The sequence below is a fragment of the Meleagris gallopavo genome, chromosome 2 (genome assembly GCF_000146605.3).
Source record: "Meleagris gallopavo isolate NT-WF06-2002-E0010 breed Aviagen turkey brand Nicholas breeding stock chromosome 2, Turkey_5.1, whole genome shotgun sequence".
Classification (NCBI taxonomy): Eukaryota; Metazoa; Chordata; class Aves; order Galliformes; family Phasianidae; genus Meleagris; species Meleagris gallopavo.
Genome location: NC_015012.2, coordinates 4,737,390 through 4,757,692, shown reverse-complemented (window position 1 = coordinate 4,757,692; position 20,303 = coordinate 4,737,390). Strand labels below are relative to the sequence as shown.

Below are 20,303 nucleotides of genomic sequence, written 5' to 3'. Positions count from 1 at the left end.
AAATCCAGCACTTGCTATCTGCGATTCAAACCACCTTCTGCAATCAGATCATATAGCTAATCTGATAACCTAATATTTTATTTATATCACCTTAGCTTTCACTCCTGATGCACCAGTGATCCCATAATCAGAGTCCCTTAAGACATCAGTTCAGGCCCTTTTAGCTTGCCTTTTTCCAAGCTGGACCTGACTACAGGACTGCTCTCCCAAGCTCAGTGTGCTAAGGCTTTTGCATTCACTCAGTTAGGCAGGACACCAAGAACGTGCTTCCTCCATAAAGCTCTCAAACACTGGCATGTCAACCAAATGTATATGCTGTTTCAGTAATGAAAAACATTAAAACCTTAAAGTTAAAAGCTAAGGCAAGCAAAATAAAACAAAGTCAGTCTTGGCTCTCTGTGTGCTCTGTATTACCTGCTGCAGTTTACGGCTGTGGAATCTGAGTCCAACACTTCTCTGCAGACTGAGTATCACGCCAGCTAAAGCAGAGTTATTCCTGCATTTGCCCTCAGTACACATCTAATTATTAGCAAGTCCTTCACTACTGTGGCTTTGTCTATCATTGCCGCTTACGGCAAAAAATGCCTATTAGATTTCAAAGTATACCAGCATTTTTGTCTTTTAAATTATTACTTTCTTTAAGCCTTTAATCATTTTTGTTACATTGAACTGATCGGAAGTGAGGACCCTCAGCTTCAATAAGCACAGTTAAATGGCTTGCAGCAACAGTTGAGCACTTCTGCAGTGAAACCCCAATTACACGATGGCAGCTCCTGTCACATTCAAAATAAAAATGTAGAAAAACACCTCAGAAATCTTTTTGCAGAGACTTCAGATTTTGATGCTTTTTTACCACGAACACTGACTCAGCTCTGATCATTTTCACTGGTGCTGTTTTCTGATGTTAAATTGCTGATGCGTGATGTACCAGAACCTTTACAGAGCTTTTCCTTCTCCGATCTGTGATTTGATTCATTAATTAATTATTGATTGCTGTCATTATGCCAACTGAAGACATTTTGTTGAAAGAGTTTACATTCATACTCAAAGATTTACTCCAGACGCACAAGATGGGAGCTCAGTTTCAATCCCTTTGGCGTAGTCCAAATTTTCATCCACGACGACTAGGAAAAACCACACATACCATCAATCTATTTGGAAGTCAGTCAAGCAATTTCAAATTTTTGTTCCTGAGAAAACAAACATTTCCATTGTGTTCAAGAGCCCTTGAAAGGTTTTACTTCTCCTGATAGTATCTCAGAAGAGGTTAGTGTATAACTGCAAGCCTGCTCTTCCCTTTAATGCAGCAGGCTCTTTTAATGGTGGTTTGATTTATTTATGCAATATATCAGAACAATGTATTCTGAAGGAACTTAACACACTAGAAACATGCTACAAGAAGCTAGGAAATAATAGCAAACCAGCCCACTACGCACATACCTTTTCCCTACGGATTTCATGCATTAGAAATCTTACCAATGAAAATCCATTCTTATTTTAGAGTTAACTATCATTTGACACAAACTTAGCACCGGCCCGCAATCTAATCTGTGCAGGACAGCACTTTCCTTGATGCCCACAGAGCCCACAGGATTTACATGAGGATTTCCTGGACCTTCCAAAGAAAAAGTTCAAGAAGCACAGAAGGTTTCCAATGACCAGTTTGGGGAAAAGGCCCGGACACATATTAAAATCTTTTTTTCTTCAATACAAAGCAGTTCCTTCTGCTAACAGCAAGTCCTTAGGATATTAATAGCACCATTAGCGCTTACTAATTATCGGAGAAGCACTTAATCATGGTCAGCAGCCATTTCTCTGTAACCAAATCCATCCTCCTTGTAGACCAGCACACTCTAAGACAAGACATGAAAACATCTCAAGCATGGTGACAACCTCACTACCGACTCACTCCCCCACGGGCCTTGCTCCCAGCACATCCCAAGTTGAAAAACATGAAGCACCCAGCAGCTCTTTCCTAGGGGCAATTTAATTACACATTACCACCTGCATGCCCATAACAATACATGCAGCCATCACACAGCCAATGCATCAAATCAGCTTCTAGGAAGTCTCCAGCCTCCCCAGCACAGACCACACACCCCACTGTACCTCTGAAGAGCTGAGCATCTGCTTGCTATCAACCCTCCACAAGCATTCGTACCATTTGAGACTTGCCTTGGATCTTCCAAACTTATCTTTTTAAGCTCTTTCCAAATGAGTCTTATGTTGCATCCGCTCCTGAGTGTTTCTGCCTGCTCGCTATTCTGCTTTGGATGTCACAGCTGAAATATGTACTGTCCACAAGTCAGAATAAGGACGAGGGAGTTATCTTTAACTAGCAAAATCTGCTCAAACTATCCAATGTTTTATTTGGCTGGAAATGCCTTTGTTAAGTCCAGGTTGTTATTTAAGTACTAGTGAGAATTTAACTTTCTATTTTATACTCCACAGCCTTTTTTTAGAGCCTATCATTTAACTAAAAACCTCCCCAACACCTGTGCAGCATTCAATTATTCTCCCCAGACTACCTCATAAAGACATACGAGGTGCACACATTTCTTTTCTAAACCACCTCAGCTCTCCCTCCTCTGGCAGGGTTCCATACAAGGGATCTAGCAGAATGTCACTGTGTAAAGTGATGCATCGTATATTTATCCAAAGAAGTCCTACACTCAGGAAAAATGCAAGGGCTGGTTTTCTTAACAAGGAGATAATGGAGAAAAATGGTCTCATTTACTTAAAGTACAGCTGCACTGCAATGGAAAGGGAGGATGATAAATCACACTAACACACAGCTCAGGTGGCACGGCCACGACAGAGCTCCTTTTGGTCTGGGTTCTCAAATACGAAGGCTGAACAGGGTGGGTTTCACAGCTGGAATCACCTCTGGGCATCACAACCACCACCACTCTGGAAAGGCTCTGTGAGCTTTCCTATCTAGCTGAAACATGCTATCTCTGGAGTCCCCAGGACATGTGCACCTGAATTTATGGCAGGTGGTAGGAGGAACAGGAGCCCTGCAACCCGTGCAGAAATGCATTCATCTCAGATTGCTTTCTTACACTCAAGTAGTTACCAAAAAAATCAGTCATTCTCAGACCAGGTAGAGAAAATAGTGCCACAAATGATTTCTTTTGTCTCTGGTTGTCTTCAAAATAAGGATGAAAATGCTGCATAGGCCTTCCAAAAAAACAAAAACAAACAAACAAACAAAAAAACCCTGCTATTTGGGCCAAATTCATGACGAAAAAGTAAAACAGCCCCCATTCCCTTTCAGAACAACAACACAACTATAAATGAAGGAACCAAATACCAACAGAAGTATGCACAACAAATGGTGATAGAAGCAACAGCAGTTCTTGTTTTTTTTTAAAACACTGATTGTGAGCAAGGTGTGAATTCAAGTCAGCAGTGCAGCGGGTGATTTGGTTCAGCATCCTTAAATTTACCATGTGCCTCAGCCCTAACATCTGCTGCAGTCACCAGCAGCAGCAGCAGTTGTCTTGAACATCAATAGCTTCTAAAGGGGAAGCACTGAAATGAAACAATTGATAATTGAGGGCTGCTCCAAAAGCAGTGCCTCCTATGTCATTACGCTGGCTCTCAACATCAGAGGTGGATGTTGCTGGGATGGCAGTAGTGGTTGGCCTTTCTCACCAATGTCCCATTACATGGTGTGGCTGTGTGGCAGCACAGGGGCACTCTAACAGAACGGCATCTGACATGGAAGTGCATATGAAACAAAGGGGTGTCGTCAACTTCCCCATGTAGAAAAAAATTCACAGCTATTAACATTCATTGATGCTTGCTGAAAAATTATAGAGATTAAACAGTGGATGTGAGCACAGTGAGGGGTGGGTGATGCATTTCAGCAGTGGTGACAGTGGTCACCTCCGCTGGAGCAGAATTTTATGAGCCTGGAATGCAGGTTCTTGCTCATCACTAGTGAGAATGCACAGCTAATGGTGGTGACTGTTAAAAACCACTGCAGCTGAGAATTTGCTCTATCAAATAGTGTCACTGTGTTCTTTGAATTGTTGTAGTTTCCATGGAAATAAATGAGACATTACAGTTGGAGCAATCTATGTACGTCCTCTCGCACTGCAGCTTCAGTTATTTGAATGAACCCACATCAGACAGCACTGCTACCTTGCCATTTTTTAGTAACATATTTATCACTCTGCCAAATTGTTGGTGGGCTAAGGAAACATTTTTATGACTCCTATTTGTTTTTTGGCATTTTTTTTTTAAGCAGATTTTTTTTTTTCTTTTGATACCTAGATACAGTACTATAGGCTTGCTTTCTTTCCTAAGAACAGAGAGAGCTGCATGTTATAAATTGGTGAACTATAAACAGTCAGGTATTAATATTGCATCAAAAATTCAGCTTCTATGCCTCCGTTGGCATCTCCATGCTGGGATCAAGAAGAAAAGAAAAAAGCAAGAGATAAATAAGAAAATCTTTATGCATCCACTGATTTAGTTAGGATTGGATACCTTAACTTCTATATAATGCAGCACCCTGGTTCAACTCAGCATCTGCGACTGTCAAAGTCCCTTGGTAATTCTGCCAAGGATTAAACAGGGGTAATAATGAGAACATGTAAAAAATACAGAACAAAAGGAAGATGGAGATTAGTGAAATGGATAAATAAATATCCTACAGAATTTAACATTATAAAACACATTGTGAGGGATCAAAGAAGGGCAGCATGTAAATACTTAAAAGGAACAAAGCTACAGGCAATAACACACACAACGATTCAAGACTGCAGTAAGAAACAATATGATGTTTTGAACAGTCTGTTAAAGAAAGCAAACATGGTACCACAGTAAGTAAACAAGGGAATTAGAAAGCAAGGGAGACATTAATTCAGCAGGAAGAAAGAAAAATTGCCTGTTTGAAGACTTATATTTGTCTTGAGTTTGTCCTTGCTGCCGAACTTTGTCCTGGCGTATTTGAGAATGGAAGAATAGATAAGAAAAGGTCAAACAGGAATGTCTGTGACTAGCAGCTGTATGAAGAAACACTCTGCATCTCCACATCTTTGGTTTCAGGAAAGAAAATAGTGACACACGGTGATCCAGTTGGCAAAGCTGCTCAGCAAGGACAGAAACTACTGAGTGCAAAGAGGCTGCATTAGTACAGCACTGCCTACTTACAAGCTGTGAGGACCAGGCCCATCAGAACTATGGCAGTAAAACCATGTGCACGAAGTACAGCTGTCTCTGCCATACTCAAGAAGGGATTAATTCCTCGAAAAAGTAACAACAGCAAGAGATAGATGTGAAAACTTGTTGGGCTTGGAGTTTTCCTTTTCTTTGCAGGAAATAAAGCCAACAGTGGCTGAAAGATCTGCACTGTATTAATGAAAGCACAGTAGCAAGATAAAATGTCATACTATTGGATAGCTCTGCCCCAACACCATCCACGCTTTTTGTCCAGATCACATTACTTGCCAGGTTATTTGTTTTCACACCATGTCTGCTCCTCTCCTGGAAATGCACAGTTGTGTGCAATAGATGCAGGTAGAGATTTGAATAATAAAGATTTAACCACATAGCATACAGAAGAGAAAGCTCAGAAGGGTGTGATAATGCAATAAAAGCAAACAAACCTGAAACAGCCAGCAAAAAGCTGACTTTTTTTTCTTAGAAAATGACCTGCAATGTAATATTTTCTATATTACAGTCTGAAAAGAGTATTGGTGCATTATTAAAAATTATTATTCAAAGCTCAAGTGAGCTGTAGTCTGCAGCAGTGTAGACAGACTCTTCATTTAGGTAAATGAACTTTACTCTAACTTCTTAGAAGCAAAAAAGAGAAAAATAATTTCTTTACCTGTAATTACTCCAATTAAAAAAAAAATCCTCCCTTTCGCAGTGAAGAGGAAAGCCTCAGGAAATGATGTGACAATACCATCTTTTTAGCATAGTTTGCATTGCTATGAATACTGAAATTGCTCCATTTTGTGAGGTAAGCACGAAGCCCTAATTGGCGGGCAGGCATCACCAGGATTTGTTAACTCAGCTTTGAAATAAAAAAATAAGGCTATTTAAACTGTTCACTTCAATATGGACTTCGTGCACTTCATACTTGGGTGAGAACAACTATACACATAGATGCTCCATCAGTATATAATATGATGTATCAGGCTTATTAGTTCAGTTAGATTATTCAAATTGCACTGGTTTTACACCATAAAGGCTTTAAAAAGTAACATGACATCACAATTTGTTAAACAACTCTCAGGTAACAGTCTAATTTTTGCAGCCAATTACTGATTATAGTTATTCCTTTATAGGTAGCTAAGAAATCATTTCTGTACAACACACAGTTCCAAGTGAGTATTAGCCATACAGAGAAAACAAATTTGGCAAATAAGGCTGATGAAAGAATGCCCCTTCTGTTTATTTTCTAAGATCTAATTCCCAGTATCTTTATATTTTGATTTCCAACAGATATTTTGCTCTAATACAATATTTTAACCTAGGTATGGTCCTGTTTAATAGATAAAATCATTTCCACTTTTAATTTTACAGTTCTTTGCTTTATATAAACTATGTAAATATCATAATGTTCCAAATAATCCTTATTTTTTCTAATATCCATTTGAAAAACGGACCAACTTTGGGGAAAACGGCCGATAGAAATACTAGATTATCATTCTCTTTGTACAGACAAGTGCAAGCAATGTTTAAATAAAACAACACGAGGCCTCTACAGAAGAGTCTCAAAGTTACCAGATGAGAAATGCCAAGTGACAGGAACCTTGTGAGCACCACGCAGTGCTAAAATGCAACATCACACATTCTTTTCCTCGTCATTAAGTTGAGGAGAAAAAAATCTGATCGTGGCAAGTCAAGATCTGCCAGGCAGCCCCTCAGACATCTGTAGGCATCACAGAAGGTACCTGTGAATAAGCAATTTTTATTTCCCCTGCATTGATGCTGGAGTGTCACTGCGGTCCATTTCAAAGAATTTGACCCTGTTGCAACCATAACTTTGTATTACTGCTCTTTCTGTGAATCCCATGAGTCTTAACAGGGATTACACCTTCAGAATGTCCTTTTACAGCAAAGACGAGCCCTGTGAAGAAGCCTACAGACTGCAAACAAGGTGACAGGGAAGGTGTCAGTGGAGAGAAGCGAAATGATGGCTTTGTATGTCTGATGGCCACAGCTTTGAGCTTTGCTAGGACTTCTTATATGCCATCACCTCTGTCTATGAATTTCCATTACAAGAACACACGATTCAAGTGAAGACAAACTTCATGATTCCAAAGAATCATGAAAGAAATATCCCTCTTTACTACTTTTTTTTTCTTTTCTCCTTTTCAATCAAAATGAAGATTTTTCCAGTACAATTTCCTCTGGACAAACATAAATTATCTTCCCTGCACCTTATCATGTATGCTTTCCAGCAATCCCTAAGTTTTATGAGCTGTCTCTGGAATCTAGCATCTTGGTCCATTGCCTAACAGATTTGTGCTTCGTCCTTCCTTAATGAGACAGGTCATTATCAAGCATGTAGCCACATTTCTAGAAAGTTCCAAACTTTTAAGTGCAAGATTTCCATGGGGTGAAGGGTGAATTATCACAGTTTAAACCCATGACAGATGCAAACCTACAAAATATATTCCTTGACAAGCCATTTTCTTTTTATTCCTCAAGTTCAGTTTGAGATGTGTATTCAGTGTTTCATTAAACCAAACCAAAATAACTTTTCTCCCCCTTCTCCACCACAAAATCACCACATTATAGAGCAGCTACATCACAGAACAACAAAATGGACTACCAGGACTTACTCATAACACGGCCTTCTTATTAAAGCAGTGCTGAAACAAAATAAATCTGGAGCCTCTAAGGAAATGTACACTGAATGTATAACCAACTGTACAATGGTAGAAGCAACACTTAAGTGTATTATTTTTCAAAAAAGCGTACACAAGCCTCAATGTTATTACACGCACTATATGCACACCCTAAGCTAGTTATCTTCTTGGTGTCTGTAGAAAAGTCTCCACGGTGAGTAAAAAGGGTAGCCAGATAACAGGAGTTGCATAAATCAAAGGCATTTATCTCAACAGGAAAACCATTCCCAGCAACTCCCTAGCAAGACAGAAGAAGCAAACTGGCAAGGAAACAAACGAACAAAAAAAAATTGTGCAAGTGTTTTAAAGGAATTCTTCATAACATAAACTTACTCTTACTCTGCATTGTACAGTCAGATTCTACAGGGGCTAGGTTATCTGCTGATTTCCACGAGGCTGCAACAGCCTTGCTGCTGGAGCTCATTCTTTTGGTGTTTAACAGTGATTAATACATTAAGAACCTGAGGATAAATAAATAGTAAAAGATCACCAACACACAGACCTTTTGTTAAAGCAGCAGACCTTCAGCCCAGCTGCACACACTGCTCTACAAGATGCATGGATGATCACAGATCATTTACGTAGGTTGTAAGTAGAACATTTTTGAAGAAACTGGTCTAGGATTCCTTTCTATTTATCAGCAAAGGTAGGATGCAATTAGAGGACACCAGCATGCATCAAGATGCAATCCTTTACTTTGACCCACTTGGAACCCTAGGCATCTAGAACACAACAGGTCACTCTTCAAACCCCAGGGATGGCTTCAAATCATCAATCCTTTTCCCATTTCAAACCCAAAGACGCTACAGACATTTGCAAGGAATGGCAGCTCCAGCTCTGGTACATGCACTTGGCAAGACTCAGCTTTACTAGAAATCATGCAAGACTGTAAGGAATCTTAGATTCATCCCTTCAAAGTACAGACTTCTTGTGGAATATTTTTATCTAGCTTACTCTCTGTAACAGCCACAGATGAAGCCATAATTTCCTTAAACAACTTTGCCAGTGCTTTACGATTACTCAACTTCCAACCTAAAACTCCATTCCTATAAATTCAGAGTGTTACTTCTTGTCCTACCCGTAGGCAGATAATTTTTAACTTTTAAAATTTCCATAGTGTTTTATGCATGTTTTTTAAGTTGTCTTCCTACCTTTAGACTTCTATTCTCTAGACTAAAGATTCATTCTTTGGCTATTTTTGATGCTTTTTTTCCAGCTTCCTAATAATCTCTGGCTGAAAAACTGGGTGTGCAGGTCTAATTTACTACAGTACAGCATCTAGGGACCCCTACTAAGACTCACTCATTGAAGTCTCACACAAGAGCTGCTCCTCTCTTGGTTTTCCCCACAGCATTACAAGCAACAAACAACGAATCACAAAGCCCAGTTTATTTTCTGAGGAACCTTTGCCTAGGGCTACACTCATTCCATAACCTTTCTTAGCTGAATAAGTATTTCTGTTTAGGTGTGAGAAATAACACTTGATCTCACTGAACTGAATTCCATCTCAATTAGTGAAATCCTTATTGATCGCAATCCTGTTTCTCGAATCTGCCAAGATCATTTTGGTACATATCTTTGGGAGAATATGGAACAACTGACAGCTGATTCACTTGGGCTTTAACTCAATTATGACCAGCTGTAGCAATTCCTATATTTGAAAGAAAAGATCACGATATCCTAAACTGATGCAGATGTATAAAGCAGAATTGGTTATTATGGCCAGTTAAAAATCAATGCAGCAGCTTCAATTATTAAAGATATTACCTGAAAAAATATCTAAGAGGAGAAAAAAGTAAATAAAAAAAATGAAGCGGAGGTCTAAGCTGTTTGAAAATGTAGGGTTAGTCTTATTGTGGCTTACAAGTTAAACAAGTGTTTAAAAAAAAAAGTGAATTTATGATGCTGCAGAAGTTTTCCACCAAAACAGCTCTTTGTGATTGATGGATATGAATCTGCACAGGCCGCTCTGGAAGTAATGCTTCCTATTAAATTCCATGGAAACTACAACAGATACAAATAAAACAATGTCACTATTTCATATAGAAAATTCTCAGCTAAAAAACACTATTTTCAACATAGTGACCACCATTAGAGATGCATTACTAATAGTAATGACAAAGAGTCCGTATGCCTCGCTTTCGAAAACCTGCACCAGTGGAGGTGACCCACTGTCACTATCAGCACTTCTGAAATGCAACACCCACCATCTCACTGTGCTCACAGCCTCCGCTTGGTCTCCAGAAATGGTCAGCAAGCAGTGGGTGCCATTTTCTCCATGTGGAGGAATTTGATGGCACACCTTCGCTTCTCGTGCACTTCCATGTCAGACATCATTCTATCATCCCATCTGCTGCCATCTGTCACACAGCAATAAAACGGAATGGAATACTGGTTGGAAGATTCAGCCTCTACTGCCATTCCACCAACATCCCCCTCTGAGTTTGTAGGCCAACACAATGACACAGGAGGTACTACTTTTGGAGCAACCCACGTATATCAGAAAAACAGATAGAAATCAACCTGAGGAATTTCAAACTTAACTTATTGCCATGGTAACACACTAAGCAGAAGGCAAGTTCCTTATAATGAAAAAGACAAAACTTGATTTTTCCCTAAAACATAACTCTGCATCATGAGAGAAGGCAGGTACAGACAATGCAGTGAAACAGCTTATTAGACTGATACTTTATAGCACACCATTCCAAGTACCTTCTAACAATTCAGGTACAATTCCTATTTGATTACTTCTATAGTTTACAGAAAGAGAGGCCAAGAATACTGAAGGTTCAAAACTGATATTAAAATTTAAGTCTATGGATTATGACAGAAGATTTTGACATTACAGTGACTACACATCTCCATTGAAAGGAAGCTCAAAGAAACAGTTGTGCCCTTACCAGAAGGACAACTTCCTTGCAGCAGCAAATACAGATACCAAGATTATTACCACATAACTGCAAAGTATTTAAAAATCCTTGATTATAGATGGGGACAAATATGTAAGGCAATTAAAAAGGGAGTTTGGTTATTTTTGCAGCACTATAAACTGACAAGTGGCAGGTACCTTCCTTAATATATTTTTATGCAATCTTCTGAATATTAAGTAGATTGTGCTGTGCTTCTGTACAAACACGTTAGTGCAAGGAGAATGGGGACATTTTGGGGTTTTGTTAGTGTTTTTGGTTTTTTTTTTCTTTTGCACAAGAGCACGCTAATCTCGCAAGGCTGAACTCTGGCAATGCTGAGCTCTTCCCAGTTTGACTCTAGGGATCTAATAGGAAAACATCTGTATTTGGTATTTAACCCTGTCAATGTACTTGCTGGTGGCAAGCAAGTCTTGTCTGGCAGCTCATGAAACCGCGTTCTTTGAGGATTTCCTCGCACTCCCACACTAGCCATAACTCTCCCCTTAGGAAGAGGCCCAAGTGTGGTCTAACTCCTTGTTAAAGCTTTACAGTTCACCCCTGCCAACAGGAAGCGATTCTGGAAATTGCACTGCTGGTCCCAGTTGTGTAGAGCTACAGCCTGCAGTGCAGCTCCTCTGTTTTGGCACTGGGGCAGAGGAAGCCTCCTGCCTTCTGGTGAAGACCAGCACTGCCTTTTTCTGCAAACGTGCTGAGCCATTTTGGCTGATCCCGACCTCAAAAATCGACAGCATTATTTTATATTTGATTTTCAGTGAAGCTGAGCAAGTTTCTAACTACAGCTTCCACCAACCTCAAGTGAAGCTTTTCAATAACAAGAAAAGCCTGAATGAAGTACGTGGCAGGGGAGTGCCCCATGTAAAGAGCAGTTCCAGGATACTGAATGGCTTTGAAGCAGCATATGCAAAGCTCAGCAGGTCCTCCAGCAAAGTCAGAACGCATCAGGTAAATAATCTCAAACAATGTGTAAACATCAGGCCAATTTAATCCTTGAGAATAGTGATTACAGCTCCCCTGGTCTGCCCAATAAGCCAGCAGTTAATTGGCCTGCAAGATTCCTACTTCGAAAATAGAAACAAGCAATGGAAAAGTCATCTATTGGAATATTTTTACCTCTGCTCCTTTCAGTGAAGATTTGGTGCCTGTAACATCTTCCCAGTGAATCAGACAGTGGAGATATAACTGATGCAGGACAGCATCTGCTAGTAATGCGTTAGATAGACCAACAATAAGATATTATTCTGGTCATTTAAAAATCAATTTGCGTACATGCCAACTATTTCTAAAATAAACATATCGTATGACCTTAAATAATTTTTTCCACCACTAAATTGTAACAACCTAAGTGGAGCTACACAGAAACAATGCTGTAAGCATCCCCTTCACCAGGGTGCTGTATACATGGATAGACTCATCCAGCACAAAAGGTTCATCCATTGCCAAAGAGCACATAAACAGTCAGAGAACAGCACAAGTACCCTACAGTGGGCACAGCTACACCAACGGGCACAGATGAAAAAGCAATGCATGTTTTCGGGACAAGCAGATAATGAGTACAAACACTTTGGTAATCAAAAAGCTAGATGTAATAGCTGACCTAATAGAGACGAAAAAAAAAGCTGATGCGACACTAGAAATACCACATGGAACATAAAAGAGGCAGGAGACAAATGTCAGGGGCTGTTTGATTTCTCTCTCAACAATTCCATGGACGATCAAATTTGATCCTGACGCTCTTCTGCCATAATGGCTATGCAAATTCTTGCCCATGGCTGGGCTGCTGGTGAATTATGAACTTTGGCAATCACACTGGCATTTCATTATATTCCCTCATCTCATTTCTGCTTTTACCTATCACAGATTTTTTTTAATGTAGATACCAACATTTTCAGATGAGATTTCAGCACTCCCCCAAGAGTTAACAGAGTTGCTCCGATCCATGCCTGGAAATCTTGGATGCAAAGAACACAAATTAGCATCAGCTACACCAGTTAGCTGTCATTTTGTCACACACGCAATGAGATTCCTCTCTCTCCCCTCTTCCATAACAGTGCATTTAACAATTTGCAGAATTTATTGAGATCGTGGTAAGGATCTTCCTCAGATGGAAATACATGCATATACACACATACACACATGTAAGTTAGTTTTGAGCTACTCATAATCTCATTCCTGGTCTCCTAGGCCTGCTTGGAACAAAAACGACCACATCTGTGGCATCCATCATTTCTCTGTAGGCAGCTCAATAATATATAATAGCAAAACAAAGCAATTCACTCTAAGTGTATCTAATTTGAGGCTTATTATTCAAGACCATTTCCTCATTAAGCTAGTTTTCCAGACCTCTTCTCCCTTTGACTGTCTGTGAACTGGGTTATTCTCCCCTCCCATATGCTATCACGACTTTTCCTAATCTGCGCTCCTCTGTAGCTGTCAGCTCTGGTTCTGACCTATCTTCCACTGAAGTGAAGGCAGTTTCCCTCCTGGTGCTGTAGAGGATGTTAGATGAGGTTCTATTCGCGCTCTCTGTAATCAATTGTCATCATATATCTCTGTCCTTTTCTAGTGTTTGCAACGCTGCCTAATGTAGCATCATTTGTAAATGTAATTAATGAGCTGTTTATGTACTCTTCAAAAATCATTAATAAAGATGTTAAATTAAACTGTGCTTAGTGGTGCACCCTGAGTCACCTTGCACACTTCTGTCCAACTTGATACATTGCCATTCATCACACCTTCTCATTCATAATGCCTCCAGCAATTGTAAACCCTATGACATGATTCACATTCAAAACAATTTGAATATATATATTTTTTTAACTATTTTTGCATATCTTTCTAGATTTGCTGTTTTTTTCTGTTTCAAAGGTAAGTAACACATTATCATTTTCTTCTCCCTTCCTTCTCCACTTGCTACGGCTGCAAGGCTTTCAGATTTAGCTAATTCTTTTAGTATACCAGGGCTTAGTATCACCAATACCTATTTTTGCCAAAAGCATACTGTTTTTACTCAGTACCTATTTCAAAAATTTTTAGTTTTCTCTTGCTTACTCAAGTGCATTTCATTCTAAGAAGCAACCAATGTTTGCCATCAATGAGCACTGCTGGTCTTCTCTATTTTCTGTGGGCAACCATCTATTCCCCCCCCTCAGTTCCCTATTGCAAATACATCTGTTGCCACAATCCTGTCCACATTTTTATGTTCCTTACTCGAGTCATAAGTACTTCTGCTCTCTCTACAAGCACCAAAAATCTGTAGGGTTTTGTGTTGTTGTTTTTTTTTTTCCCCCTCCATTTCCATTCCCTACCAACTATGTCTACTGTATATTGGATCTTGTAAAACCCAATTGCACTTTGTATTCCTCTCTTCTGACTTGCAGTAATCTACTGCTCCTTAATTGAATGAATTATACATCTTACTTTGCTCCAGGCTTGATTTATTCATTAGGGTAGACCTTCAAGTAGCCTTCACTCCCCAAAGCATTGCTGAAATCACTAGACTTGAGGCTTTTCAGAACAGTTCACAATCAGTCATGTGGACTTTAAAATCTATATTGCTTGCTAAGCTTCTTAATGCTGGTATGAATGAATGGCTCTTGGCTCCTGCTCAGCTTGTGCAGCTGTGTCCTGCCATTCTGGGTGATGGGTTTTTTGTTGTTTGTTTTTATCTTGAACAGGTGCAGAGTCAACAGCTCCTAACCAGCAAGGAAATCATCCATGGATAGTTTCTCTCATGGTCATTTTTTCCTCCTAGAATACCAAGCCATTTTTTGTGAAATGCATAGAACCCACGAGCAGAACACCTCTTTGTTATTTCATTCACATACAAAGCTGCCACCTAGAATGTCCACAAATTACTGAAGCACTACAGATACGAGCAATGCTAGTGATGACCAATGCCTACTGCAAATTTTCCTTTCTTACATTTCAACATTTTCTTTTTTCCACACCACTTATTTTTTTCCTTCACTGATCGGAACGGCCCAGAAGCAGTATGGAATTGCCCAAAGGCAGGAACATGAATGCACATGGGCACAACAGCACCAAAACCTTACTGCCTCCAATGATGGGAATCACAGCAGGACCTTAATGCCTCTGCATGTATAAACAGTCCTGGAGAAGAGTTCAAAACATCCTCAGAGGTTGCTTTCACTTCTAATTTATGTGCATAGTTTTAAAAGTAAAAAAAAAAATAATTAACTGCTATTTGGTGTCGCCTCTCTTTAGTGACTGAATAATAACAAAGAAGGTTCATTGGACAAAATTTGGCAAGTACAGAGAGAACATTTTTAGCAGGAAAGGTGCGGAAAGCACAGTTCACTCCAAGAACAAAACTAAGCCATATTCACCCATTTTTGTCTCAGTATGCTACACCTAACTCAGCCTAGAAGTCCTGCATCTCCCATCTCCTTAGAAAGAGGTGCAAAGTCATGCTCATGTGATAGCTTCCTTCTCCTTTACATGCTTAGGGAATGTATGGCTATCCAGAATGAATGTTTCAGCTGCTACAGTTGGAGCTACAGAATCCAAGCTGCAGAGCTGGAGAGTAAATAGATCTGTGGACAGGGAAAAAAAAAAAATGACTCCATCCTACAGAACACAAGAGTAACGACTGCTGAAAGGAATACTGTCCCAAGTGTCTAAGTGTGTGTCTTCAGCATGCCCATCCATAGACAGCAGCCACCTGCCCTTTGGACAGACGGGGGAATTAATCCAGAACCCCTATAGCAAATGGCTTAAATCATTATAAAGTGAATTAAGCAGTCCTAGATCTGTAACTGCTCAAATCCTCACTGGATTGGTGCAAAAGTGTGATTTATAATCCACTCTCAGCAGCAGATTTGAAAGATAGTAGAGTTCATTTAAATTAACCTAATGATGCTTTGCTAGATAATATTCCTTGTGCACAAGTAGTCTGAACTTGAGTGTCTGGTATTTGTGCCACCAGAGAAAAAAATCAAAACTTCATATCACTAGATCAATATTACATGAAAATAGAGAACGTCAGAATCTTTCTTTCTAGCTAAAATCTGGTCTTTATGAAATAAGCTGTACATTACTCCAATAATTACCTACAGACTGAATACATTATCAACAGCAAAGTCCCCTTAGCTAAAGAGTACTTTTAACCATTCTAAAATCCACCTCATAAAGTTCACATCGCTATAAATTCCCTAACAAATGGAGAATTAGCTGCAGAACTAGGGGAGGAAATTAGGATACGAATAGAAGCATTTATCTGCCTGTGGTACTTCAAAGTTGGATTAAATTGCAGCTAATTTTTTTGCTAAAAAATGTTTTTACCAAGCAACGGTAAACAATTATGCTTTATTTGAAGCAGTTAAAGGAATAATATTTTCTTGTTTTTCTTTCATTTCTTGTCCTTCAGTTTGAATAATGCTGTTTTCACTTCCTCCACCAGATTCTGTCTGTCTTATTCCCAAGTTCTGCCATAATAATCTTTTGCATTCCCTAGCTGGCCTCTTACTGAGAAAAGGCTTCCTTACAACCTTCCTCTTTAGATAAGAACAGAACAATCTATTATCATCACAACAAGACAAAACAAAGATAGCTAAAGTCAGATCCCTGGTTGTTCACAATGGCAGAACCATGAGGATTTACATCACATCCAACTCCCATCTGCACAGTGATTTTATTTCACCCAAATAACGGTTGGCCAGAGCTCATGGCCAACTGTGCACCCACAACTGCCATGCCTTTGCACAGACATCCCCTGCACATGGCACGGAGAGGTTGAGGCTACGCACTCTGTGGCATGGGGACCACTCAAGGGCTATACCACTGTCTCCTTCCATCGCCTCTCTGCTAAAACCATCTCTGCCTTTTTCTTTGTCTAGTAACTTTTTTGGGCAAATACCTATTTTTTCATATTACACGCATAAAGAATTCCTTCTGGAATTCTGTTGTTGTATCAATAATTATCCTAAAGCAAGGAAACAGTGATTCAAATTAGGCTCTCACACACTACTTACAAGTGATCTGATGCTGTTTTCTTTTGCCAGTTTCAGAGAGGATTTATAGCAACTTGCCAAGTTTTCTTCATGAGTATCAGTGACATGCCCTCTTGCTATCGGCCCAACAGTATGGATCACATCTGCAAGAAATGGAAAAAAATTAATAACTGCAGTTCCTAAAGTAGTTCATTACTTATTTCATGAATGCACGAAACTACCACATTGGAAAAATCAATCCATTTTGGCATCGTATCTAGACAAAAAAGTTGGAATGTTATTCTAAGAAAACATTTACAACTGATGAACATGTAATATCTGTGGAAGTTACATGAAAGTGAGAAACCATAAAGGCTAAATTTTGAAGCAGAACTGCTTGTAGGTTAAAGGAAAATTAGAAAAATGTACCAAGCGCTTGTTATGTGCTTACCACAAACCACATGTGGGATGGACTATACATTTGAAACAGTTGCTCTCGCTCTTTCACAGGCTACTCATTGGGAAAGCTCTCTGCAAAAGCTCAGCATGTAGGTGGTGATAAACAAGCTTCATTTTTTGCCTAATACTCAAGGCGTTTTCTCAGCAACTATTTGAAGAGGAGTAAAGTTATGATCTAAGAACGTGTTAGTTATTTCAGGAACGTGCTTTTCTTTCACATCAAACCAGGTGGAGACACTGCACAATAAAACAATAATATCTTATTCTGCCTGAAAAAGTTTAATGAACGAAAGGAGAAAGCAAAATCTGGGAGTAGCTCAGGTACGATGGTACGATGCCTCCAGATACACTGAAACCAGATGCAGCAATCAATCAGCGTCTTCAGAGCGCAAAATGAAAAATGAAGTAAAAAAAAAGCCTGGAGTAAAACATGTTAAAGAGAATCCTAGCAAAGTAAAAGGTGTCATGAAAAATTAATATTTTCTTCCCCCCACGTTTGATAAGTAGCAAGCACATGTACTTCTCAGACATCATTCTTCGACAGTGTGTGCAAAGGCACTACAGTGAGTTATGGTGGCAGGTACATCCTTTCCTCCCACCCTTTTGTCACCTCCTACAACACAGCAGCAATAAGCAGTGACATCATTTTTGTAACATTTCTACAAAAAGGAAATGCTTCCAGTTCAGGCACCACACTCCCTTTGGTCAGTATTTCTTTGTATTTCTGTCCCTCACGTGACAGGTTTCCATGGACATCTGCTGCTGTTACGGCCCAGAATATTCATTTACTAAAAGGCTTTACAGAATTCAGACTACTAATGTTTGTCCAGGCTGCCTTTGATTATTCCTCTCCAATCTATTCTAAATCATGAGAGAAAGTGGCCAAGCATCAAGATGCAAGCCACCCTCACGTTTATTATCACTGAAGGCAGATAACAGCTGCCATGTTCTAGTCTCTGCAACATTAACAAAGTAAACAAAAGGTTTACCAGTCTTCTTTCCACGTTCATCACAATATTTCTTCCAGTTCTGAGCCCAAGATGGACAGGTTGGATATTACCCACTGAGTATCACAGCGGATGCACAACACCTACAGCAAACTCTCCCCACAGCACTTCAGGAGATGGAAACATGCAGTTCACGTTCTGATAGCAGGTGATTGAAACAAGTTGAATGGTTTTACCAGAAATTTAGGAGAAAACATACTTTGCACACACATTTTAGTTACTATAATTAACCGAGAGCTATTAAGACCTAGGAAGAGACCAAAAAAATAGCGAACTAGTTTAAAATTTGCTTCTGCTTACAAAGATGAGGTTTGAGCACTTTCATTAGGAAAGATCATCATTTCATATGTCTACAAACTCTAACTACAGTAGTTTGCTTCAGGTTGAAACTTTCCAGGGCACGTTTTCATTTGGCAGCATTAGTGCTTGGCCCTTCAAAGAAAGAAAAGCATCTCGACACTTTTTCTTGTTATTTGTTTTTGAAAGAGACAAGCTGCAATTACTGAGCAAGGGGAAGGAATGTAACAGTAAAGCTGATCTCAATCAAGGTTATCCTACATTTATAGACAGTAAGATCAGAGGCATTGCAGTGCACTATAAATTCACAACACCCACCAGTCAACAAGCAAGTAAAGTAACGGAACAACTACAAAACAAACTTAAAAACAAATCATAGGTGATAAATAAGCAAAGAATCCTAAAAGAATTCCCTTTTTTTGCCAAAGCCAAATTAACTTGCATTTCAAGGTGCTGCTGCTCAGAAGTGGAAGCCTAATTGTTGAATTTAACCATGAGTTAACCAACAAGATGGGGGGAACGGCCCAAGTGCCAAATTCTCACTCAAGTCTTTCTGTACAAAACTTCCCTTCACAGAGTTTCTACGTATGTTTTGCTCATTAAACATTGTCTCCATCTCTTTCACCTTTTGTTATTTAACACAAACTTCAAAAATTCTCGTTTCAGCAATGCAAAATGCCTCTTTTACCATCCTCTCTTTTTTAATGGAACTTCCCGATTTAGCATTTTCATGGCACTTCATCACCAACTCTTTGCCACTACACCCGATGTATCACTTAAATAGGTAACCTTCAATGCAATTATTGGCTGTTTTTTAAGTGGTGTTTTCTATTTGTTTTTCTTTTTGAACAAGTTCACAATAGGTGCTTCTCCAGACAGAACACTGAAGATAGTTATGAATTGGTTTATCATCCATCAACATTATTGTAATTGTTTAGGAATTTATCACTGTCAGAAACTGTTTGTCTAAGGCACGTTATTATTCAGAAACACATGACCATGACAAAGTAAGATTTTACTACTAGCACTAGCAGCACTAATCACAGGCCAAAGTGTTTCTTGGTCAGCTGATGAACATAGAAGTAGAGATTTTATTGTTGTACACTGTCGGTAAAATCTGTGTATCCATACATTGTCTAAACAATCTATTATTCTGCTCAAACTACTCCCCAGTATGTCAAGGTTTGCAGGCAGGCAAAATCCTTTGAGATTATACAGGCATAAAGCAAACAGATCAGGAAATAAAAACACTTCCCTAGTACTCCCAGCCCAACAAGTTGATATATGAGGATTGGACTCCACAGCCTGAAGAAGAGCCATTTATTTTTAATACAGTTATGAAGACTGGGTCAATCTTCCACCTTGCCTCCCACAAGGAAGATTCATTTCTGCCTTACTCACACCCTCACCACATGCAGCTGGAAAAATTCAGTTGCTGCAGTGCTGGTAGACACAAGTGGAAATGTCTACAGGCAAAACAAACTTCAGCCCTACTACTTCAGCCTCCCGCAACAGCAGCCGGCCCCACATACAGACCTCTGGCATTGCCAGTGGGACTCAAATGTGCAAACCCTGTTTGATGCTCTTCCACAGAACAAGGAGGAAGGGGTAGAACAAGGAGGTCTCACAGAGAATGGCTATATTCACTGAAATTTCTTATGTAAGATAGAGCCACTAGCATTGCTTTGAAACTTCCGCTTTCCACGGTCAGTCTTCAAGCTGAGGACTTGAGTAAGAAAGATGCAGTCCCGACGTTCCTAAATCACTTTCATTCCACGTACACAACAA

At 39.5% G+C, this 20,303-nt stretch overlaps 1 protein-coding gene across 4 annotated transcripts in view; it reads right to left on the bottom strand.

Annotated features, from left to right (window-relative positions):
- Positions 1 to 20,303, bottom strand: part of MACROD2 (mono-ADP ribosylhydrolase 2) — an 835,869-nt gene that overhangs the window by 344,081 nt on the left and 471,485 nt on the right. For all 4 annotated transcript variants that reach the window (XM_019612526.1, XM_010706427.2, XM_010706430.2 and 1 more), the window contains exon 5: positions 16,795 to 16,916. In XM_019612526.1, coding sequence (XP_019468071.1) covers positions 16,795 to 16,916 — 122 coding nt within the window. The remainder of the gene's footprint in view (positions 1 to 16,794; positions 16,917 to 20,303) is intronic.